The sequence below is a fragment of the Lonchura striata genome, chromosome 4 (assembly GCF_046129695.1).
Source record: "Lonchura striata isolate bLonStr1 chromosome 4, bLonStr1.mat, whole genome shotgun sequence".
NCBI lineage: Eukaryota > Metazoa > Chordata > Aves > Passeriformes > Estrildidae > Lonchura > Lonchura striata.
In genome coordinates, this window is record NC_134606.1 from 58,561,657 (window position 1) to 58,586,809 (window position 25,153).

Below are 25,153 nucleotides of genomic sequence, written 5' to 3' on the forward strand. Positions count from 1 at the left end.
TAAAGTCCTTAACAGCCCTACCCCTCCTGCCTCCTCCTCCTCAGCTGAACAGGACTGACACTTGCTACTGGAAAAGAGATATGTGATATAAATATACACACATTTTGCATTTATATAATATATAAAACATAGACACACTTACCTCTGTAGCGTAATATGTGCTATCTACACTAATGCAACCCACTATAATACAAAACATAGACTATATACACTGGATACACAACAGTAGCTAGACCTTACACAGTCCTTGCAGGACTTCCCTTTGTCTGAGACAGGACAGGGGAGAGGCAATGCTGGTGACTGGAGCAGCCTCTCCTTTGCTTCCCGACACGGAAAGGCAGCCACTCCATCAGAATTAAACATCAAATTTATTGCATAATACTGTACTATGTACACACACATTGAAAATAAACATTTGATATAATTGTATATTTGTCTTCAATGCTGCATTAGAAAGAGGCTGGGGGCTCTCAATGTAGCCCACAGCTCGTCCTTAAAAAAAAAAAAAATCCATAAGCCTAAAACCTTTTGTTACGAGGTGCAAAGTTCAATACTGTAAATTGAACATGATGCATAAATACTATTTCCTAATAACAAGTCAATGTCAAGACCACCCTAGGCTTAAAATGAGATTTACACCAAAGTCTGAGAAATGGCAAGGGAGAAGGGAGAAAAATCATTCAAACTTCACTTAATGGGGCAGTGAGACCGAGGAAAAGAGGACAAAAGCTCTCCAATTATAAAGGATAGATTTAGGTAGAGATTTTTCAACATTTTCAGTTTAATTCGTACAGATTGTCCTTCAGGCCCCCTGGCAAAACAGTTGCTAAGTGAGAGGGCGGTTCTCAAACAGCAAAGTAAAGTAAGCCTAACTGCGAAGATCAAACTAGTCTACAGACAGAGCTATCACTCAAATGGGGATTTTCTACTCCTTTCTTTGACCTGACAAGACTGGAGAGATTGTGTACCCTTCCCACACTCCCACAGCCCTGCACTCGCACATCCATGCACACAGCTCCTCTGGACAAAGGTGGCAGCAGTAAAAGCAGCCACCTCACCTTGTACTGGAGTAACGGGGCTGTTGGGATGGAAAAAGAGGGTGGCCCACCCACCCAGACTGCAGACCTACCAGGACAGAAACACAACACCAGGGAGGCATTCAGAGAAACCTGCTATGATAGGCAGGGCTTGTCCTTCCACAAGCGTAACACAAACCTCACTCCAGAGGGATTCTAAGGCTTCTTTGAGAAGCCTGAAAACAAAATTCAAGACAAGTGAGGAAAAACAAGCCAACCTCAGTAAACTACAGTATTTTCCATGACAAATCCTGGTGCAAGAAGACAGAACATCACTAATGCACCGCCCTGGGGTCACAAATGTCATCCCAGCCCAGTACCATCCACCAAGGACTGAAGGGCAGAGGAGATAGCTCCATTCAAAACAAACAAGAACCAGCTTGCATTTAATAAGGGAGGGAAAAAGGGTGGGGGGAAATCACAGCTTTTCAAAGAGGAGATCGCTATGTCATCCTGTTTCCACCATACCCTAAATGCAAAGGACATCAAAATATTTCAACTGAACTAAAAGAAGAGGTAAGATTGTGTGTGTATGGGGGCAACAAAAGCAAACCACAAGGAATTGCCAGGAGGGTAGTGATGTCATGTTGGAGGGAAAACAACAGAAATGCCCACTGAACTGGTTTTGTTCAGTATATGAAAAAATTCAAAGCAAGAGCCTCTCCCTGCTGAATCCCCACAAAATGCTGGCAGCATCAAGCTGAGACTGCATCATCTCTATTACTATAATTATTTATATTTAGACCCCTCCAAAAGAAAAAAAAAAAAGAAAAAAAAGGAAAAAAAAGTTCAGACCTATTCTCTTACAAAAATAAAGCCCAAGCCCATTGTTCTGTTGCTCAGCACCCAAGAGTCTGTGCTGGCCCCACAGGGTCAGGCCAAGCTGAAGCCCTCGTAATGATCAATGGCCTGGACGAGGCGGGCGCTGAGGATCTCCTTGCTGCTGTACTTGGGCAGGTCCAGCAGGTTATAGCAGGTGTGAGCCACAGGCAGGTACTGCTCCCCGCTGGGTGTCGACTGGATGATGATGCGCAGGCTGGACATGCCGTAGATGGGAATGCGGTCACTGCCCGTCAGGAACACTGCGAAAGCACAAGGGAGGCCAGGCAGGTGGGACAGGTGAGGGACCTTCCACCAGGGCTGCAAATTCAGCCCCATTTGCCTGGAGGGGCTGAAACCCTGACCTGACTCCATGCAGAGCCTGGCTGGCACCCAGGGGAGCTGCAGCACATCAAGGCCAGTGCCAGGCACGAACACTGGCCATTATCCTTCCAGCAGCCACAGAATCTGGGGGGCTGAGGTTGAAGGGACCTCTGGAGGTCCTCAGGGCCAACCCCCTGCTCAAGCAGAGCCACCTAGAGCCAGCTAAGTGGCTAGGACAGAAGGGAAAAACCACAACAGAGGGATGCCCCAGCTCTGACTAGCAGATATTGTCACTCATGTTGGATCGCCCGACTCAATGCAATGAAGCTCTGCAGCCACTCCCACTCAAGCCTTTTAATTCCAGGAGATGCTACACCACTGCAAGATACTTACAGAGAAATTTCTTCTTCTTTTCCAAGGGAAATTCATGGAAGGTTTCCCAGAACATTCTCACAGTTGGGTGTGTGGCAGTGTAGTCTCCCTTATAGACAGCGCTCTATTAAAAACCAAAATACCACATTTTCAGCTGGCACTAGAAAACAAAGACTAAGTAGAACCACACCTGATCTTTTCTCGTATCTGACATTACATCTGTGTCTGATAGCTTTGAAAGGGAACCCAGGATGGGTGATGGGCAATGGCATGGCTCAAAGACACTGGCAATGTGAGGAAGGCAGACATTAGCCTTCTGTTATTCAGCTAATTACAAGCCTGGAGAGCAATTCTGGAGTGCCTTTTCACAGGCTGAACTCATGAACAGGATCATACATTCTGCACTGTGAGTGAGTTGCTGGTCTATGGATTTTGAGAGGATACAACCCTTTTCGGGTGTCCACACTACCCTCTGAACCCTTGTATAGTTATTGCCCTTGTGCAGTCAAGTTTTACTGCAAAGGTAAAACCCTTTGTGTCCTCCCTTCAGCAATAGATTTCATCCCTAAAAAAAGCAATGGAAGTACTTCTCCCTGTCCTTCCTCATCCTGAATTTCCTCCCTGAGCTTTATCTGTAGCAGGGTAGCACAGTCAGAAACTTTTCATGTGAGTGACAGCAAAGTGTACAAGGAGCATGATAAGAAAAGTATTGTGGCTTATCCCATCTCCTGACACAGACTAATGCCCATCTGTCGTGGTTTGACACAGAAAAATATTTTTTCCGGAAGGGGCCAATTTGAATATTGACCAATTTAAGGTGAACACGCCTCTGAGAACACAGAGGGGTTAAAAGCAGAATTCCCAGGAGAACTCGCTCTCTTTGGTTCCGGTCAGCATGCAGTGCAGCCTCTCCCCTGCCCGGCCGTGGCTGGGTGGGGAGGGGAAGGCCCATGGCCTGACGGAGGTAGACCCAAGGGTGGAGGGACTGGAACTGGGCTGGCCCCTGCAGATGGAAGGGTGGAGGAAATCTAGGATGTCTCCATTCCCCCCCAGAGTCTCTCTCTCTCTTGAGAGAGAGACAGCAGCAGCAGTTTTTATCAGCAGTTCACTGCGGGGAAGGAGAAGAGCGGGGGGGCCGCAAGGTGGCCAGCTGCCTGTTGGATCCGGCGTCTGGGCATCGAGCCATCCTGGGAGTTGGGACTTTTAACCCTTCCTGAGAAATGAAAGCTTTGTGAAATTTTTCCCCTCCTCAGTTTGAAAGAGAGGAAGAGAGACAGCTTGGACCCTGGGATGTTAGAAGGAAGAATTCTAGATGGGAGGGGATGACAGAGTGGCTTTTTGGCTGGACTTTTTCCTTGGCAGCCATAGACCGAATCAAATTTTCTCCTCCAAGAGAGACTATTTTGGGAGGATGCCAGTGAGCCAAGAGATCTGCTTCAGCTGGGAAAAGACAGAAGTGGAGCGAACAGAGAAAAGTTACGGGATTTGTGGTGGTGCCCCCTGTCCTTAAAGAAAGAGAAGAAGATCTCTGTTCTTGGACCCTTGGCCCCAGGGGAAAAGGAGGGGGGACTGTGGTCCCAAAAAATTAAAAACTGAACTGTTGTTTTCTTCCCCCTCTTGGCAGGGCATCCTTGAAAGGAAATCCTAAAAGCAGTCTGTTCATCCATGCATTGGTGGTGAGAGCACTGTGCATGGAAAGGAGAAGGATCACCATGGCAAACTTTTTCTCCAGGTGGTGCCATGTGAGACATGGAAACACAGGATGTGGAGCTGTGTTTTCTTGGGGGGTCTGTGGCACAGGAGAGACTCCTGTGGTCCTTGATGGACTGACTATCGATTGTCTGGAGAGTGAAAACCTGATTGGGGTCCAGATTGTGTCTCACTGTGGTTTGTTGGAGTTGGGTGGTGGGAGGAGGAATGCTTTGCAAGGTTTCCATTTTGATCTTTGTGTGTGGGGGTTTTTTTTCCTTTCCTTTTTTTTTCCTTTTATAGTAGTAGCTTAATAAAGTTTTTTTCCTGTTACTAAGCTTGGGCCTGCTTTGCTCTGTTCTCGATTGCATTTCACAGCATTCAATTGAGAGATTGCATTTTCATGGGGGTACTGGCATTGTGCCAGTGTCAAACCATGACACCATCTCATGCAACTGCACAATCCTGGTACATGTGCAAAATAAAAAATGGTACAAGAGGGAAGCTTTACCTCCTCCAGTTCCTCCCAGTTGTAGTTACTGTTTCCAACTATCATGGCCCTGAGCTCTGTGGGCTGGAAGAGTTCCAGGACCTTCCCACCACACACTTTCAGGAAGCCAGTAGAAAAGGCTGTGTACCACTCTTGGATGGAGAGGTTGAAGATGTAATTTACGTAGGCTTCGACAAATTCTTCCCTAATGCATTGAGAGAAAGCAGGCAAAGGAAAACACTTTTAATCATATGTCTAAGCACCAGCACTGCTAGGTTTTCCTGCTTCTGCTTGTAAAGTGTTTTGCAAACACGAGTCCTCAGCAGGCTCAACCCACTGCCCTCCTCTCACCAGGTTGCAAGTCACTGCAGCACGGACAGAGTGCTCAGCACAAGTGCTACTATGTCTGTGCTTAATCCCCAGCAGTGGTGGCATGGGAGGTCCCCTACGCTCTTGACCACCACTAAAGCTGAGGAGGTTACAACTGCAAGAAACACTTTGGCCATTCGATGGAGTTCTCACCACATACAACTATGCAAAAGCAGCAAGGGACAGGTGAGGAAGTAAAAAGGAAATAAGGAAGCAGACTAACAAAACCTAAAACCTGGACTAAGAAAGCATCTACCAATTATTTTCCAGTGCATTTGTTTTATTGTCATTTTCCCCATAGTCACCTGGGCATTAGGGCCATTCAAGCTGATTAAGCACTTTACTGTTGCTTAATTCCTCTCCGGCTGTTACAGTCATGAACTCTGCATCAAGAGCATTTTATGAACTCCAAAGGAGAAAGGGAAAATGCAGGCATTTCCTACTTTGCATTTGTCAGTTACAGCAATCCTGTCCAGTCCTGGTTCCCAATGAACTCTCCTCTCATGGGAAGGGCAGCGCCCACAGACATGCACACAACAAACTATGTAGGCCATAGGGCAGCAAATTGGTCCCTGGCCTCTAAACGTAGAGGTGGAGGAAGTCATTAAGCACTGTAAGGTAAATTGACAGTCACATCTAGACTTGGATTTAGAGGTTAATTTGAGTTCAGAACTCCAGTCAGGAAAGCAACTGAATTTTGGAATGTTAAGCTTGTGGAACTACACACTAGCTTTTCTTCTTAAGGATTTTCTTCCTTTGTTTCCTATCCTGACTTAAACAGTTCCAGTAGTTAACCCTGGTGGCTCTTCGCAAGTGTTCCCCGCTAACATCTTTGTTCCTTTTTACTGGATGGCATACAGTAAAATAAAGGCAGGTTTTCTTTTGAATGTATATGCCCAACCTAAAAATCTAAAGGGCTCTAACACTGGCATTTTTTATCTTTCCTTCACTGTTGCAGGGTAAATGAAACACTCCTCTGGTTTACCTGAAGTCCATCTTCTCTTTTCAGTGAGACAGAAACTCATGTGGGTTTTGCATGGAAGCAGTTCTTTAGCTGTGTAATTTCACCATTTTGGGGAGTAGTAAAGTAGGTAAGAAGTAGCACAGACAAAGCTTTTGCTATAGCAATGGCTTCAGACACATTCAAAACCCTTTTAAATAATGAGATTAATAGGAAATTACTTCATCTCCAGCCTTGCCAGCAAGGTCTTCAGCAACCCTAATACAAGTCCCTAGCCATGCTGCTGACTAGCCACTGGATCACAATGTTTTGCCAGCAGAGAAAGAATGCGAACACTGCTTCAAGTAATAAAGGCACTTATAGAAATCCAATTACAAGATTATGGGAAGAAAATAGTTCAGCAGCTGGACAAAAAAAGGCAGAAGGAATGGTAGCTGTGCTAGTAATAACTGTGGGTTGTTCAGTCAAATGTAAAGATCCAAGTACAGCAGGTCCTTCTGGCTGTGATCAGGGATGGGAGTCAGGCTGTGCTCAAAGGAAAGTTTCTGGCTTCAGAATCAGGAGTACAAAGAAGTCTGCTAGGCTCAGTTTTGTTGCTTACATACAGCTCCTCTGTGAGCCATCAGATGTATTAACTTGGGCCAAAATCATGTCTCAAATGTCTACTTAAAATGAGAAAAACTATCAAGAGTTTATATAGAGGCCTTTTATAGGGAATGTGTCAATCCAAGTGAATGGTACATTTTACAAATATTGGCAGGAAGATGATTTTTGTTCAAGTGCCACTAGTGCCCAGTAATTTTTGAGCAACTGGTCTTAAAATTTGTTTGCAGTGACTGCTTATTAGCCCCCACATTTCCCTTCAGCCAGGGTTTCTGTGGCACATGACTTCACTACAAGCATGAGTCCATCCCCACTTGCCTATTGTTCTTCTGTACCAGGATTTTATCTCCATGTTCAATCAGGTTCTTCTGCTCTGTCACACCATAGCTTTCCCTGCAGATCTGTACAAAAACAGGAAATTAATTTTACCAGATGTATTTTCCAAGGCATGTGCCGATAAGAAAGACAGAGTCCTCTTAAACTCAGACAGCTGAGGACTGGCATGTAAAGGGTGGGCCAGAGACAACAGTACGTGTAGAAACTTCTGTTCTCTGCTCCAAGTACATGAAGCATACCCTGCATGCTTCACCACCCTTCATCACCTACATTTGCTATTGGACTGCTATTAAGTTGAAATGTGAACTTAGATAAAATGAATTAACCCACTGAGTTTCTGTTAAAAAATTGAGTCCTCTTTATTGACAGAACTTGTGAGCTTAGTTAAAAACAGTTTTTAGTTACCAATCTCATGGGCTTTTTCCCCAGGAAATTTACCTAAAATAATTTTTATTCCTTTCTAACTGGAAGAATAAATGACACAGACATCTTCCTACTTTTGCCAGCCTAGGATGGCACCAGTACAACCCTACACTCTGTACACTAATTGGTTACCTGAAAAAAATACAAAAGGGCAAATTTTCAAGTTGCCACAGACAAAAGAGGCCCTTATATGTGAAAAAGGATTTGAAGAAGAGTCTCTTTTCTTACTTTAATGGTATCCTTTTATTATACAGCCTGCATTACTATTGCTTCATTGCCTCATCCCAAATTACAGCTCTGTGCTGCAGGAGACAGTCAGATGCAGGTCTGACTCACCCCAGAGGTAAATTTGATCTAAGAGAGTCTATGTGCTCTCATTCATGCAAAAAGGAAATGGGAACCACTCTCCTTGCTCAGCAAGGTTCTTCACAGTGTGGAGCAGTTTTATGGTACCTTGTTTTTACCCCAGGGCAGGCCTTGGACAGAGAGTCAAAAAATTATCCAGATCAAGATGAGCCCATCACCCACAACCTGTTAGAGCATCAGGTCTTTGAACAGTGACAACAACGCTATTTTGAAAACCACTCAGCTTAATCTACTTACTAGCTCAGTTTTTAGGACCACGTACATACAAAAGAAGAAGGGAGTTGACAGCAAAGAACATTTTAACATTAGCATGGACAAAGTACTATAGGCATTTGGAGTCAGACAGAATACACATGAAAATATAGATAGGCTTTAACTGTACCACAGTAATCAGAAAGTTGATATGTCAAACATGTCTTACTGTAAAATTCAAACAGAATATCTCCTCCACATCTTCCCCAGGATAATCTAGAAGTTGCTGGAGACTCCTAAATAACATGTAGGAAAAGAAATGGAAAAAAAAAAAAAAAAGAATAATCAGAGATTTTAAAAGCCATACCTCTAACAGGGAAAACAAATTCAGTAGAAGTAAACAGCATCATACATCTGGGTAGCAGGATTGCAAGAGAAAGAATCTGAGTCACTTAAAGCAGTAAGAAATACACCTCAAATAAAGAGATGCTTTGTTAGAAGTAGGATAAATGTCAGTCCACAGAAACTATCAATGAAGTATATTACTACATAGTTCATGGATCATCTTTAATGATCCTGGCTTTGGAACAGAATTACATTTCTAGTTCTAAAGTTCTAATTCTATGTCATCACCACACAAAGGTCTGAGGGAGTGGAGGAAGAGACAGAGGTGGACTGTATCTGTATGCCCATCATATAGAAAATAGTCTGCTATCCCCCAAAATCCTGCTGCTGTCTTCCTAGCATTTTACCACATTATTGATAAATACAGCTGTCACTTTGTGTAGATGAATCAGATGGCAACTCAGAAACAGAAATAAGACAGCAGTCAGACAGTGGTATCTTAACTTCCCAGTGTCAGGGGGAACCAGCATCCCTATGCAATTAGGTAGCAAAGATTCAATACTTGGAAAAAGTAATTCTTTCACTCCACTCATCTTCTTCCTGCTGTGGGAGCAGGTCAGAGCTTTTCTCGCTCACGGAAGGGACCATTCACAGCCTTACAGACAGTTCCCTGCTTGTCTGAGCCTGGCTCAAGGGGAAAGGCTGAGGCTGGGATCTGGGATCATGCACACAACCACATAGGGCAGGGACAGGCTTCCACTCCTGCTCTCAAAGGGGATGTGGGAGGTCTCTTCTGGCTGTGTTGCTGTGTTGGTACCCAGTTTCTCAGGTCAGAAGGGTGGGAGCCTAAGCAGATTGATCCAATAGCTTAGGGAGAGAAGTTGTACACAAAATTCACCAGCAGCTCATATGTTTTTATAGTCACTCAAATGAATCAGTTACTCAAAAGGATCAGGAGGTGTTTTATTCATCAGCTTTTATCTAGTTTGGCACTTACGGTTCTTAGCTGGATTGTCTACCTTCCCAGAAAAGCTGCAAATTTTGATTTTCATACCTTCCTTCCGTAGGGGACAGCTCCTTCAAATCCTCTAGGCAGGGCTTCACATTCAAGAGTTTTTTGTACAGAGCCAAGGGAAAGTGAAGGTCTACCACTGTGAAATTGTAGATTGCAAGACCACATATGATGCCAATCAAGTGAAACCAGTTGTGCTCTACAAAACACTGCAAAACCACACAGAGAAATCCTGATGAGACACAGTCACTGGTGCAAGGCACAGTACCCTTTCCTCCATGCACTAAGAAGCCAGACCCTGCTTTTCCAACTGGGACACAGTCAGAGAGCTCCCATCAGGTACCAATTTGGCTGTAAATTTCTTGCTGGTGTGTGTCACAGAAATGAAACTCCAAAACCCATGTTCTATTACTTTTGTAAGCCATGATCACAGTAGAAATACCAGCTTTCCACCTTATCTGCTTTTTAATTCCTTTTTAAATACCTCTGCATTTAGATAGTAACAGTGCTTCAATGTTTACTGTCTGTGTACTGAAGAAAATGTGTTAACAATCCCCTCCCCACTACCCATCCTATTTTCTATTAAAAGCTTTTACATCAGCACAGTTCTAGCCAGGCAGGCACACCAACAGGGCGACTAGCACAGGCCTCCCTCTCCTCACATACTGACTCTCAAGCTGGTGTGTCAGTCACAGACTGGCTGCCCACGTTTGCTAAATGTTCCTGATACATGACTCACTTCCAGTGCTTACACCCTCATCTCTCCTGGTGCCAAAAGCCTTGTTTTAAAGCACTGACATTAGGAGTGAGTGCTCTGTAATACTGTTTACAAGTTACAGAAGGTACCAGGTCACTTCCTTCCCTGTAACCCCCCCCAAGCAGGACAGCCACACCTTAAGGGAAAACCAGCTATGAAATTTCCCACCTTGCTGCCTATGGAGGTGAGGAAAAGAACATAAACCACCATCTGCAGCCATCTGACAGGTACTCTGCACTCTTCCAAAACCAACAACCTTCCACTACAAGCCATGTTCCTTGCTGCTTAAGAGCTTCTTCACATTAACAACTTTAGATCCTGAAGGCAATAGTGATGCATGGCTAAGTGGATTGGCTGCAATTATATGAACAGCAAGGGTGGCACAGAACTCTAATGCCATTACCACCAAAACCTATCATTCTGTATAACAGCACATGACCATCACATTCATGATAAATAAGAGTTCTATTACCTGTCACCTGACCCTTAATACAAGTTGTATTATGGGATAAGAATAAAGAGAGAGAGCCAACTCTTTAGTAGGCACAGCCATCACCATTCTACTAAGGTTAATGAACCTATTTACACTGACTGAAAATAGAGTTCACCTTGTATCATGAGTAGAAAATGATAGGAAGAAACATTTCTTTCCCATAGTTTGCCACTAACTTCTTCGTAATTTAAATGCAGCATGTTATTCCAACCTGCACATACAGAGGGCAAGGGCTTACCGTGTCTGAAAACCACAGCAGGTTAGACTCTGAGTAATAAGTGAACATGCCATAGATAGGGTTGAGTAGTTCTTTTAACAACAGGAGGAAAAATTCCTTTGTCACTCCTCCAGCATCAACAGCTTCCTCACCATCAAAGATGACCTGTAGAAAAAGCAGGTCAGTGACAGGGATGCAGAGCTGAGACCGAGTGAATCACGTCTCTCTCTGAGAGCCATGCAAAGCAATTTGACCAATATGCCCAAACCACAGCAACCCATGAGCTGGTTTCAGTGCTCTGCCTGCAGGGGCAGAAAGGGAACAGGGGTGGCAAATCAGGTATTTTGAGAATGTTTATCCTCATACAAATCACAAATAACCACCTGTTGTCCCAACTATCAAAGCAGCAGCATGATACAGCAGCTACTGAAGGTTGTGGCAATTTCTCAGAGATAAAACACATTCTACTGTAAACAGCCTGCTCCTGCAGAAGGGCAAAACAGAGACTACGTAACATCACAAAATGCTTCCTTCTTGGCCCTTGTACACTCAACACATCAGGAGAAGAGAACAAACCCTGTGCTTGCCTTCTTGTAAACTATCCACTGCCAGGGGTCAGAAAAAAGACTGAATCCTTGCATTGACTAGATCAAATGTTCCTGTGTGCAACAGCTATTTAGAAGTTACTGCACACTGGTGAAGAGGTAATGTTAATGGCTGAAAGGTTGCAGAAACGTTTGCTAAACGAGAAGGTGCTAAAGATATGGGGGAAACTTACTTTGAGAGGTTTTTTCAAATCAATGTCCGAATGGATGCTCAACTCCCTTAAAGCATCACCAACTAAGTTACTCCTGCGAACATGAAGTACCAAGAAAGGGCTTCTGGCCAGCAGAGGCTCCAGGGTGAGAAGCATGAAGATATTCTGCAAATTTGCACCATTTATTGCAACCTGTAAATAAAAGAGGAGTGAAAAGCAGCCTATGCCTAGGCCTTTTTTTCTTCCTATGAAAGGAAAACAGTTAACAACCTACATGCCTGGTGTTCCTTTCTGCCTTTTTGGTTTCTTCAGGGTTCAAGACTGCCATGCTCCCTCTACACTGTGTGTGTGCCTGTATACCCTGCTTACACAGGCCCCAGTGCCCAATGCTGTGCCTGTCTCAGGAAGGACCTGTGCAAGCAGTGCCTGGTGCTGGGACATTTCCACTGGCACAGAGGCCAGCTGCCCTTGTCACAGCCGGGCTGTGAGCTGGCTTGGCTGCCAACTGCAGAGTGCTGGAGCTGGACAGCTGTTGTCAGCACACACCTGGAGGACCCTGGGGCTGTGCCTCTCACTGCACCTGGGTAGGTGGGCTGCTGCAAACAGCCGCTGCCTGCAGCCACAAACAGCATCAGCAGTGGTCTACAACACTCACCTCATTATTAGAAGGAAATCTGCAGAAATTTCGAAACAAGTGTCCACTTCCCTGAACCTTTGTTTAATTATCCAGTCTTACAGCTCCTCACCTTACTCCTTATCCTTGGATTATCAAAATTACATAACTACTCCTTCCCTGTACAGTTTAAATTTCCAACACATGCACATCTGGCAGTCCTGATGTTGCCAGACAAACATTTTGAAGGGAAAGACACCAAGCACTACCTCTGCAGTATCCAAGGCAAAGAGGTTCTCCAGCTACACTGCTCTCCTGTATCATGGAAACAATAAATTGTTGTGCATACCAGCTCCTAGTTAACACCCTTTCCATGCAGGCACCATTGCAAAAGGCAGAAAGAAAGAAATATGTCAGAAATATTGGGAGAGAGAATGATTACCTGCATCTGTAATTCTGCATCTGTCTGTAACATCTTGGTCTTAGCTTGAGCATCAAAGATGAAAGGGTAAGAGCAGAGAGTCACAGCATCCTGCAAGAAAGATAAGCATGATTTGTTCCTATCCACAGCTTCCAAAGCACTTTTTAAAACAAGAATCTTGAGAAACAATTTTCTTACCTGCATGATGGATGGTCTTACTTTCTGTGAAAGAAAAAGAAAAGTATGAAAATCTTTTACTCTTTCAATTTTGTGTCTTGTGGGTTTTTTTTGATGGACTAATCCAAAAGTAGACCAAAGTAAATTTTCCGCCTTTGGGACCAACAACCCATTATTTTTCCTATTAAAGAAATGAATGGAAACTTCCTTCTCAAGAAAATGCACAAGTCTAATTCAAAACATGAACATCCAACATTACTGAGAGGCCTGACTGGCATAGAATCCTGTGTTGGTCTGCCATGGGTGAAACTTGCTCTTATGAAGACTAACAAATGCAGAAACCATATGAAACAGGAGAGACTATAAGACCACTACATGGTGATACAAGAACACACCTGCAATGCAAATTACTTGTCATTAGCCATATTGATACATTTTTAACTATCCCTTACATAAATTTAAGTCAGTACTGTATTGTTCTGCTCACTAAACGTAAGCACAGCAGCACTATTTAAATGATGGGAAGTAGCGGATGGGGGCATAGCACACATAACACTTACTTACAAAGCCCATGAAAACACACAGGAAAGTTATCACTACAGTCAGGTTTTACTCTTGCAGCATCCCTTGGCAGAGGGTTTTTGATGGCTTTTTTTACACTTGAAATTCCTTTATTTGCTATGACTAAATAACCTCACTGTGTTCCTACACAGCATATTCCAGCCCTCAGTTTAGTTATCTCCTTTCTTACAGATGGGAAAGTGAGACATAAAAGAGGTGAAGGGTCTTACCCAAGATCACCCAGCAGGTTACTGGAAGAGCCAGGAATAGAACCCACATCTCTTGAGGCTTGGATCAGTCCCCTAGCCAGAACGCCACATTGCCTCCTCTTACAGAGCAACATTTTAACATCACTGGCTACATTATTCACAATACCTGCCTAAACAGCAGAAGTAAAGGGCAAAAATTATAATTTTAGAATACAGGATTTGGCTCCTGAGGTCTTGATTACATTAAAAGGATCCAGTGACTGAATTAATCACCTCGTGCAAAGATTAAATGGAATTCACAGGAACAATCACACAGACTGTTGCAAGCTTTGGTTAAATATTGCTACCTCCAGCTCTTTTGACAGCCTTTTTATTTTTAAGTCAATTTTGTAAAGCACTCAGATCTGAAATATTAAACATATAGAAGCTCCTATACTGAATGCATTATGCTCTGATTAAGGATATTGGAAATACAGATCTAGAGCCAGAGACACAAACATGGACAGCTATTTCATGACTATGCATAAAACCTCTTACCATTCCAGCCTGGTGCAAAAACCACATGAGATAATCCTCCTGAATGTCCACCAAGCTGGAAATCTCAGGGATATAAAACTTATCATATTCCACATGTTTAACCTTCTGATTCACCTAGTGAACAGAACAGATGGAAACATTCAACATATTTTAACATATTTTCAGCATTTTTCAGGTTTGCTTCCATAAATTCAGTTATAGCAGCTTGCAACAAACGGACCCAGAATGTTCAGCAAACAATACACAATCTCTTATATTTTGGTACAAACCAAGAAGAATCAAATAGAACCTCTATAACTCATTTTAACAAGTGGTTAAGTTCCTCTCCTCCTTACCCTGACCACCCAGCAACAACCCAGTGAGAGCAGAGACCGTCAAGGGATAGGTGTTTGTGATGCCATTCTTTAGGGTAACTTTATTTCTAGTCTTTGAGTCAGGACTAAACAATCTTCAAGAACCTTGGACTTCGGAAAGCATCTTTCCCACATTGTGACTTGATGGACAGCTCACAACTGGCCGAGGGCGGACAGGACTGAATCACCTTGAGCCAACACATGCCCAGGCTTTCCTCTCACCTTGTGGAGTTTCTCCAGAAGCCTCAGAGCAGCTGTAATGTAGCTGCTGAACAGGACTGGGATCAGCAGCGTCTTCCTTCCACTGAGGAGGTAAACCACTGCACCTTTATAGAGGTCCACAAGCCTGAGGAAGTATCTTGGGCACACCTGAGACCACCAGTTATCTGGAAAGCAGAGGACATCAATATAAACCTCAATAAAAGGCCAGAGTATCCCCTAAACAAGGTGTTACAACTGAAAGAAAGGGGAATATACCTGAAGACTCTTTCAAAAAACTTTCCCATTCCTGCCCTAGCTGTAACAACAGGAAAGTGAGGCAGAGTCAACCAAATACCAGAACCAGAAAAGCTGCTCCCTTTCCACTACAGCCACACCAGTCATTACCCAGCCCAAACCCTGATCAGGGTGAGAATCTGAATTTGAAGTTTTTCAGTCTTTAATCCAAGACACTGTTTCATGTATCTGGCATTCAGCATACTGTGATGTTGTGGGCAACTATCTGTCTCGCAGGAGTGACAAGCAAAGAGCTGCCTGGGCAATTCTCTGTAGCACCAGATACTTTTCTAGCAGGGGTCAGACTGTGTCTCCTGGCACATCTGCACTAAAGGATTAACTCCCCCTCTTTAGAGAGGCCGATTTCTTTCTTGCCAAGGACAGGTAACCCTTACTTTCCCCTGAAAGGAGCTTGACTATTAGCTTCTATCTTAGAACCAATCACCTGCAAAGTAGAAGCTGGAGCCTAGAATTCTTTTGGAGGTCTGAATGCACCACATGACATTTTACATTATATCAGTTTAGTACAAGACAGCCTTAAGAAACAGAGTAAGATCACAAGAACAGTAGTAGTTTAACAAATGTGAGTAACAATCATTAAGCAGCACATGTTCTGTCCAGTTTAAAATAAGCTCAGAGGAAAATATATTAGAAATTAAAAGACTCAGAAGTGGGAGAAGAGTTTAAGTGTTCAACGTAGTCACAGACCAAGGTCTGTCTGTATCTTGTAGAAGACAAAATAATTTAATATTATACTTAGTATTCTTTTATTACCTTATACAGAAAAGATACTCTGAAGTGATCAATAGCTGACCAAATTTAAGAGAATTGGATAATTTAATCTTCATGATATACAAAAATCTATGTTTCTGTAGAGGAATGAAAATTTATCTGGAACTGAGTCTCTGAATGTGGGTAAAGTAGATAGGGTTAATTAGATTAACCTCCCTAGTAAGTGCTCTTTGAAATGGTATTTTACTTATAAATTAAAAGAATTTTTAAATGAGACTTACCAAGCACTTTGCTGGGGTTGGTATCCAGGCGCAAAATAGCCATTGCTAGAGGAAGTGTCAGAGAGATGTAATACTTGGAGTCTTGGAATGGTGGGAATTCTGGGAGAATCAGATAGATCCTCATTGCCTCAACATCTGGTGGAGAGCTGGACAGCTGAGGAATCAAAAAGCTTTCAAAGCTTTTCAGTATCTAGAGAGAAAGCAAAACAAAAAAGATTACTTATCCTGGGTGATAGAGTACCTACAGTGCAGACAATGTTTAAGAGCTGATGAAATGGCAAAACCCTGTTTAAGAAGTCAAACCTGGGTGAAAAAACCCAAAGCTATAAATATTATAGCTAAAAGTGGCAAGGGGAACATGTATGCTTTTATCCCACAGCTCTGCACTTATGAAAGAAATTCTGAGTTAGAATAAGTTATACAATCATGAAGTACTCAACTCCTGACAGACACACAATAATTACAAATATAACACACACTGAGTTTATTTCATCAGATATTGAAGTATTAAATGCCATGAGATTAAACTAGTTTTTAAATAAAAGTCTTGGAGACACATTTTGACGAGGTCAAAGTCAGCCCAGGTCAAAGGAGAAGTACCATTAAGTGTCTGGATTTCAGCTCTGCAATACAACCTTTGCTCAACAATGCTGCTGGTACTTGCATGTTGGAGAGGGACAAAGCCTTAATTTTCCCCTCTGAATATCCAAATCTCAGAAGTGCAATACCTGCTCTAGCAGAATGGAGTGCTGGGAGTTCATCAGCTTCTCAAACAGCACTCTCGTGGAGTTCAGATCAATCCCTGGGATCTTTGAACTGGTTTTAAAATGTTCATCGATTCTTTAAAAAAGAAATCACAGACAGGCATAAGCTTAAGGAAGAGACCCCATTACATGGCCTGGGAGCCAGCAATAGAGAAATGACCACTAGAGAATTCCTAAGTCTAGAAACAAAGACTCTTCCTTCCAAATTCCTCCGGGCCTCGGTTAGGACTGAGATTCTTGCAGAGAAACACTTCAAAGTTTTTGGTGTCCCCAGGACTCCTTCACTGACCTAAGAACACTGTATTAGACACCCTGAAGGAGAAGGTAGCTATTAAAGACAAGATGCATTTGTCAGTTTGATGGTGTGACTGTCAGAACATGAGGAGCTAAACACGGGCTGCTGTACTAGAATGGCTATTCCCAAAACATCACAGGCTCCAGGCTGGAAACAGATCCCCAGGGACACACTGTGGTACACAGCACTCTTGGGGCTGTGCTCTGCAAAGGTAGTGCTGGCTGTGCTCAGGCACACGGCCATGGAAAAGCTGCTTCCCCACTAATCCTGTAAGGAAAACAGGCCTACATGGCCTTAGGGCACGGGAGGGATGCACTAGGGTATTTCTGTCAAGTGCACCTTGACATAAGACTTTATGTATAAAGGTATAGTTAAATACAGCCTCATTTAAGCCTGCAGAATTAAACATTCATTTGATCAAAGATTTTCTTTAGAAGTTAAGTCCTGCACTAGCCACCACTGAAGGGGAAGAACAACTGCATCTGGCTCCACTCATTTCCACATTCAAAAGAATATGTGAGACTATTTAAAGTGACTCAACAACTTGCATATCTCAACAAGGGCTTTAAACCAACATGACACAACCCTCCTGATGCAATAACATGTCACAACACTAGGGAAGAAACCACTGGACAAGCAGAAAAACACCAGAATAATTAGAAAACTGTGTTCAAGCTGCTCTTGGAATGTAATACGTAAAGAATACTCAGAGTAAGTAAGTTTTTCTTCACCTAGTTACAGGCCATTTACTCATCACATCACCAGAAAAATTTCTCCTCCTCTTCATCTTATGCTGTTACCTCCTCAACATTTACAGACACAGCCAACACAGGCCTTCCCAACCCACAGCCTTTGACTCCGCTATGTCTTACAACCTTGTCACCACCTATTGTGGGTTACACCTGTTTGAAATTCCTCCTTTTGCAAGCAGGAGCACAAAACTTTCCACATATGATGTCACCTAAAAGGAAAGCACTTCCTTGCTGCCCTTGATGTATTTTCAAGAGCAGCCTGTGTGGAAGTATACTTTCACATGCACCAGCTAGCTCAGCTGGATAAGAGACTATTCAGATACCTGGCATCCCTAATTTCCCTTAATGTCCTATTCCGATCCCTTTCTTTAAAGACATTGATATCTGTTTCATAAGGAAGAATAAGTCGTGGCAACTCCAAGAAATCTGTGCCATTTACAGCACACTCACCACGCACTCTCTTAGACCACTTGCCTTCCTTAGCCTGTTCTGACCACCCCAACCTTTTAGGGAACATCCTCTGTCCTCATCTCCTGCCTGATCAAAAAATCAAATCCCACTGCAGAAGTTCATGAATCAAAGGGATTCCCATCTGCACGAAGAGAAAGCCATACATCTGGAAATGTGGCACTTACTTCTTCTCCAAGAAGCTTCCATTCCAGCAGGCAGCTGAGGACAGTATCTGAACAACATTACTGATTGCAGCAGGAAGAGAAAAGAGAACAGAGATACAGGTTATTAATGGATGTCTCAGTAAATCTCTCCATCTCTCTTCCCTTCCTTTTATGGGAAACAATGTCAGGATAACCCCTTTAGAGGCACAGAGGGCAAGACTTCATTCAGGATCATGTAAGGTCCCTCTCTGAAAGGAGGAATTAGTGCCTCCCTTCCACCTAATTCTGCCCTTCTCATGGCAGACACACTGGGGAAAGAACTTAATCAGTCTGTTCACAAGTTCTTGTTGCTTCTCATTAATTTTAAGCACACAAGGCAGGACAACTTTAAAATCAAGTTCCCACCCACCATCTGCAATGTTGAGGCAGCCTCAGATTCCTCTGGTTTGCTCAGAAGTTCTCACCTGGCAGCCTTGTGACTGGCAATTCCTCCCCTTGGAAATGACTAAGAACCACACTTGAAAAGGTTGCTAAATTTCAAGTGAAAGCATGGCACGGAAGCCAACAAAATTATTTAAATAGAACTTTCAAAAAAAGGCTTGTCCAGTGCCACAATACCTACTTGACAGAATTAGAACTGTTCTTTTCTAAAAGCTTTTGCCTCCAGACATCTATAGTTTCATCATTTATTAAACAGGTGTAACGTGTTTCATTTATGGTCCGGAAATCATCAGCAGGCAAGGAATTCTGTGAGAAGATACAGATTTCAGCAAAGACAAGGCTTGTAAAACAACTCCTTCCTATCCATAATATCTTTTTTAATAAATAACTGATAGCTTCCTTAGTGTGGCCTCTGAAAAGGTTTGGTTAGAAGTTTTGTGGCATTATTAAGAAGTCCAAAAGAGAAGGTATGAAAAAGTTTGAGGGGAAAAAAAGATCCTCAAATACATTTTAAAAAGAGGAAAATGAAAGAATCAAAATATCATATCCTAGATGTACCAAAGCCCTTGTAAATACTGTCATATGTAACTACAGGCTTAGTACAGTTATTTTAGACCTATTTCCATGCCTCAAAAGTTTATCCCAAACAGTTCTTGAATGAAAAAAGAAGACAGAAGTGGGAAAACCAATTCAGCATTCAGCCCTCCATCCAGCACTGATTGGCAAAATCAGCATGTGGCTGATGGCTCTACACAGCAACCATGCAGAAAAGCCAGTGCCACAGGTGGAAAGCAGCCCCCCACTTCCAGTCTGCAAAGATGGGATTCCCCTCCCTGTTGATTAAACTGGAATCAGTGTCTTCCCAATGGCTTTGATGAGCCTCTAAAGAAAGGCAACTTTCAGTCACTGAAGTTGGAAATCCCTGTAACAACTGTCACAGCTGGTAAGGTTTGTAAGGCCAAATGGAGACCAAAGCAATAGTTCCATTTCAGAAGATTTTAGCAAAAACAAAAGCTGTATTGTGAATGCTGGGACAGGGGAGAAGACTTGAAAAGATACTTCAATTTGTACCTCATATTTGGAGCAAATCACAAAAGTTTGGTCTCCTCCAGAGAAGATATGTTTAACAATGTGGTATTTACAGGCATCTGTTTAAGAAAGACACAGTTGTATTAGAGGCTGATGAATGCAAAGCCCTACTTATACTTTCTTCCCTCCCATTTGCACTGCCAGTACAACTACAAGGAGCACCTGGGTCCTTTGAAGGCCCTGCTGAAATCAGATGGAACTCAAGCACTGTAGAACTTTCATAAGAGGTATGCAGGAGGGGAAAGCTGTCATTTTTAAACTGCAATAGGGGTTTTAAAGAGAGAACAAAGTGTTCAGAACAGTATTAGTAAAGTATCAGTACAATTTCATGAAGTCTCAAGATTGCCAGATGCTGAGCTCTGCCATAAGAAGAGAAAGGGAGATAGCACACATTAACAGAGAGAGCAGAAGGTCACCCAGAAATTACCACCGTGCATTTGGGACAATAAGATGGGTTTCTTTTGGTATTTCCACAAATTTCACAGAACAATGTTAAGATGCCATGGGTGAAATTATTTATGTCCATCTGCCATTCCAAACTGAGCACAGTACATACCAGGTTTCCCTGAGAGTTGCCCATTATGAGCTGCCCAGTGACCCTTGACAGGAGAGGGACACTTCACATTACAAGTGTGCCCTGTTCCCAGCTGGCCTCTTGTTCCACAGCCAAATGCATAGATCATTCCTGAAGAAGGCACAAAGGCTAAAGTGTGATGTCTGTAAGAGATGGGTACAGAGTTTGGGCCTTGTTTAACAATAAATTAAAAAAAAAAAAAAACACAAAAAAAACAAAGACCCAAAACCAAACAAAAAAGCCCACCAAAACCAAACCAAATGCAGCCTAGAACTTACTCTCATTTCTCCTAGGCCAGAAGCTGGTGCCAAGCAGCACCTTTACATGGGCACCAATGCTCAGTTTTTGCCACCTGATGGCACCCATTTATGGGATGGAGCCCTTTAGGTGGAAGGCACAAAGAGCAGCTTGTGCAGACCCACAGCTGGTATCAGGCTCACAGGATCAGGTTAGTCATTTGCTAAGCCTGTACATTCTGAAAGACAACCACACAGCACCAGTGTTGCTAAATCACTTTCCATTAAAGAGGCTGGAAACTTGTGACCGAAGGGGCTTCTGCTCTAAAGTCTTGCTGAATTATTACGTTGGGAAGGTATCTTTTACAGGTTAGAGTGCAGGGTACAACTCCAATTAAAAAACCATCTCGTTTAGAGTGTCTTAAAATTCTTATGGCAAGTAAGATTTAAATTAATTTAGCTTTGATACATAGAATGAAGAAGCAGGACTATTTCCCCCTATTTACATGATTCAGTATCAGCGTTAAACTCCACCAAAGAAAAGTTTCTGACTGCACACAGGACTCACCTGCCACATGCAATCTGGGATACTTCACTGCCCATGAGCTCAAGAACTCTTCGGGGGTTCACCTCATCATTCATGGAGTCGTGGCCCAGCTGCCCGCAGGAACCTGCACCGAAGGTGAACACCCCTCCACTCTGTTAGCAAACCAAACAGCAGAGCCTCCATTTAGGGACCCATAACCCAGCAGGATCTCTCTGACTACAGTTTCAGTATGTGCCCAAAGCTTAGGTAGAGACTGATGGGAATTTTCAAAAGATTCAGAAAAGAAACTTGGGTTCTGCTAACACAGCTTTCAAATAAGCTACCATACCACCCATCAGAAACTAACAGAATTACCTTCAGGTTATCTCTACACTACACAAGCTCCTACAGAACTAGTTTTCTACAATGGTATCTTTCCCCACAGGCATCCCAAATTCAGTTAGTTCATTTTATAGTGGAGAACACTGAAGCTCCAAAACAGGAAGCAACAAGTACAAAGTGGCAGAGCCAAGGCAAGAACTGAGCTGCTCTCTTTCAAAACCTAGGCCTGTCCTCTGGCCACTAAATTATACAGCACTAGAAAGCAGCAGGTTTGGAACTGAAAACCTCTTGTAAATGTTGTGACTGCTAATGTTAAATTTAAACACTCATTCATTTTAGCTTCCATCTTACTTTGATGCACAGTATTACTCTATTTTCCAACAAAATGCTATTTTTACCCTTTTGGATGTACATTTGTTAAATTTTTTCCCTCCCAAAGCTATTCTTTTAAAGTGATTCAACTCAGTTTTGCTATTCATTGCTGTGGATTATTAACATCTTCATCCGCAAAACCAGCAAAGGATTGTGTTGGCAGTGAAACTCAGAATAAATAATGAGGCTACACTTTCCACTTAGTTTCTTTTACTGGGGTCAGAAGGAATACATTAAGTTGATCTGTATTTTTCTACTGTTACACACAAAACTACTGTGAAACCATCAGGCAGGTGAGAGAGTGGCCAGGTTCCCAGGTCAGCATCTTTACCTTTGTCAGGACTGCTGTGTGCTCCTCTCCACAGCTGATGTACACAACCTTCTGAGAGCGCAACAGCTTCACGTGACACGGGGACTCCCGGTCTGCAATGGAGGCAAAGGAAATAAAGCATCTCTTTTATATATATAAACCTGCATGTCCAAGAAAAGAGCACTGCCAGTCTGATTTTCAGACGTGGTCCATGAGCACAAGGGAAACTTTAACAACTGTGGTGAAAAAGGCTCCACACAGCCTTGAGTACTTCACTGCCGATTTTCCCCTCAAATTCTTAAAAGGCTTGACTGATTCAAACAAAGTTGTCCAGAGCAAGAATGCACACATTGATTATCTTGTATAAATTCAACATGCACTTGCTGTTTGGGAGATACAGTGAGTGCAACCTAGATACACCCACCTTCAGCTTCATGCTCCATTTCAGACACGTCAGGGATAACTGCAAATATTTGTTTCCAAAACCTTACTTAGACCTTTTCCATACAGAACAACCCTGCCACATGGGAGACACTTGTGCAAGACACATGGTAAGCTGATTCCCAATGTGTATTTAAAACTCAGCTTTCCTTCTCATGTCATCCTTTAATCAGAAGATCCTCCTACTTGCAAAGGCTAATCACTACCAACCATTAAGTGATGCTTTTCTCCTTCACTCTGCCACCCCTAATCATTTAAAGTTTGTCTCCCAGGGACGAATACAGTAAAAATAAAAGCTAAGCACTTCAAGGAGCAGTAGGCACCCCAAAACAATTAGATATTAAGGGGGGCAACTGCTTATTCTATACCAACAAAAAGTCAGGTTTCTACCTATAGAAGTTGCCCATTTCTTAAGACTGTCATCTAAGGATTTGTAAGGTGCTTTTTTACTGGTTAGTGAGAGAAAAATAGTCACACTTCTGTGAGTTTAGAACTGAGAGCATATTTTTGATTTACTTTTTTCTGTATTCTAGCACTCTGATCTTTCTTTTCAGAGGAATTACACTTCTCTCTACAGCATAATTGTTAACAATAACCATGCTGCAGAACACTTGTGTTTACAGACCTTGCTGTTCATGTTTGACAAGTATAATTCACACTGTCTTATCATGATTCACTTACCATAAATACCACATATTTACTACAATGCCAGGCACTGAGGGGGAAGCAGAATATGATCCCTGGCCAGCACCACCCCACAAGCTGATGCCTATTCTGTTCATTTACAATTAGCCCCATGTCAGTGTAAGCCTCTCATATGTAAACTGCAGCTTTGTTTTTATTAGAAGCATTTATCTGCCAATGTACATGGAAAGGACACTGCTGCTCTTTTATTAGATCAGCCCTGCTTTACACACAGTACAAGGTATCTAGGTGCATGCTAGGTACCACATCTACTCTCAGAAACTTGTCTAGATACTTAAATCTGCTCAGGAATTATGCAGAAACCAGTAAGGAGATTGATTTGAAGCTCCAAAGAAAATCTTCTGTTCACCTGTTTTGTTCCAGAAAGTTAAGAGTCTGTAAAGAACAAGCAGATGAGATCTGGGCTTTACAAACTAGCACCTGAGAAAACTGCCATTGGCCCTATGTGCCTGGTAAACTGTGCAGTAAATAAACTAGAAAACATTTTACAGTACTGAGATATTCAGTGTTGCCATCACTTTGTAGCACATAGATGCTCACCACTCAAATCATGCTGGGAAATAAGAAGATGGGTTCAGCCTGCTGCTCTGCAGGGAAAGCCTTTGCTCCAACCAACTTCAAACAAAATACAGGCAAAGTATTTTTGAGAACAGGGAGGAAGAATATGAGCACTTCCTTTGATATTTGCATGTTGACACTCCCACTTGAAAGACCTCTCTTTTTAACCGTCTTCACTTAAATTAACACCCACAAGGGGAAAAAACATGTTTCTGTTTCTCTCAGTATGAAAAGCCTGTAGAGACAGAGATTTTCTCTGCCATCTCATCCCAGGAGAAGCTGCTGAGACAGACCCACTCAGTAAAAATACACTGCCAATGCAACAAGAGACACTAGGCAAAGGAGCCTGTCCTTCTTTCACCTAGGAGCATAATTTTCATACCTCGTTCATCACTTAGTCCCAGCTGTCCTGAGCTGTTTTTCCCCCAGCCAAACACAGCTCCTGAGAGAGAAAGGGCAAAACTGTGGGCTCCACCTGCAGCAACCTGAGCCAAAGGGATACCATCTAGAGACTTGACACGCTGTGGACTGGCCTGGGAGGGGCATTCTTTGCCCAAGCCCAGCTGACCATAGCTGTTCTGCCCCCATGTGAAGAACTGGCCATCTGAAACAAGAAAGAATGGTGGATGAAAGTTAGCCAACAGAAAAGCAAGTTTGCCAAAAATAAAAAGAAACCGTCCTGGAAGCTTTACTCCCACCCAAGCCTCATGATGAAAATTAAAAAAGCAAAATCAAGAGAGACATTCTTTGCTTAAAAAAAAAAAATAGCATGGCCTGAAGCCACCAGGCAACTGAACACACAAGCAACTAAGTGCAAAATACAAAATAAAACTGCTGTAACAAACAGTGCAAGAAAAAAAAGTCCACACTTCACATAAAGGAGTAACAGCCAAGGAAAATTTCAACACAAATAAATTAATTACACACATTTTTCTAAATCAAGATGGAAAGCTTTCAAGCATTCGTGCCATCATTCACCAGTGAGACAGTGGGTGGTCTGTGTGTAATGGTTTCTTTCTCCACAGTTTTGGCAAAGATCTTCCTCAATATTTACGGTACCTGATCCATTTTACAGCATCCCATTTGGCCCAAAGGAGTCAGAACATGGGATGTCCTTGATTAATTATGCAGAAATATGCAGTCTTTGATACTGT

The 25,153-nt window shown here is 42.7% G+C and overlaps 1 protein-coding gene across 4 annotated transcripts in view; it reads right to left on the reverse strand.

Moving 5' to 3' along the window:
- Positions 1–25,153, reverse strand: part of HERC3 (HECT and RLD domain containing E3 ubiquitin protein ligase 3) — a 48,634-nt gene that overhangs the window by 2,686 nt on the left and 20,795 nt on the right. For 3 of the 4 annotated variants that reach the window (XM_021549321.3, XM_021549324.2, XM_077782971.1), the window contains 21 exons: positions 24,382–24,603; positions 22,317–22,408; positions 21,314–21,444; positions 20,492–20,652; positions 19,918–19,994; positions 19,028–19,152; positions 18,427–18,486; positions 16,709–16,820; positions 15,981–16,170; positions 14,695–14,858; positions 14,120–14,233; positions 12,834–12,857; positions 12,657–12,746; positions 11,623–11,793; positions 10,866–11,009; positions 9,420–9,586; positions 8,250–8,316; positions 7,022–7,104; positions 4,792–4,975; positions 2,613–2,715; positions 350–2,158 (listed from right to left, as the gene is read on the reverse strand). In XM_021549321.3, coding sequence (XP_021404996.2) covers positions 1,950–2,158; positions 2,613–2,715; positions 4,792–4,975; positions 7,022–7,104; positions 8,250–8,316; positions 9,420–9,586; positions 10,866–11,009; positions 11,623–11,793; positions 12,657–12,746; positions 12,834–12,857; positions 14,120–14,233; positions 14,695–14,858; positions 15,981–16,170; positions 16,709–16,820; positions 18,427–18,486; positions 19,028–19,152; positions 19,918–19,994; positions 20,492–20,652; positions 21,314–21,444; positions 22,317–22,408; positions 24,382–24,603 — 2,690 coding nt within the window. In that variant the 3' untranslated portion in view covers positions 350–1,949. Of the gene's footprint in view, positions 1–349; positions 2,159–2,612; positions 2,716–4,791; positions 4,976–7,021; positions 7,105–8,249; positions 8,317–9,419; positions 9,587–10,865; positions 11,010–11,622; positions 11,794–12,656; positions 12,747–12,833; positions 12,858–14,119; positions 14,234–14,694; positions 14,859–15,980; positions 16,171–16,708; positions 16,821–18,426; positions 18,487–19,027; positions 19,153–19,917; positions 19,995–20,491; positions 20,653–21,313; positions 21,445–22,316; positions 22,409–24,381; positions 24,604–25,153 lie in introns of those variants that run through there. The other variant, XM_077782972.1, reaches the window with a different exon arrangement.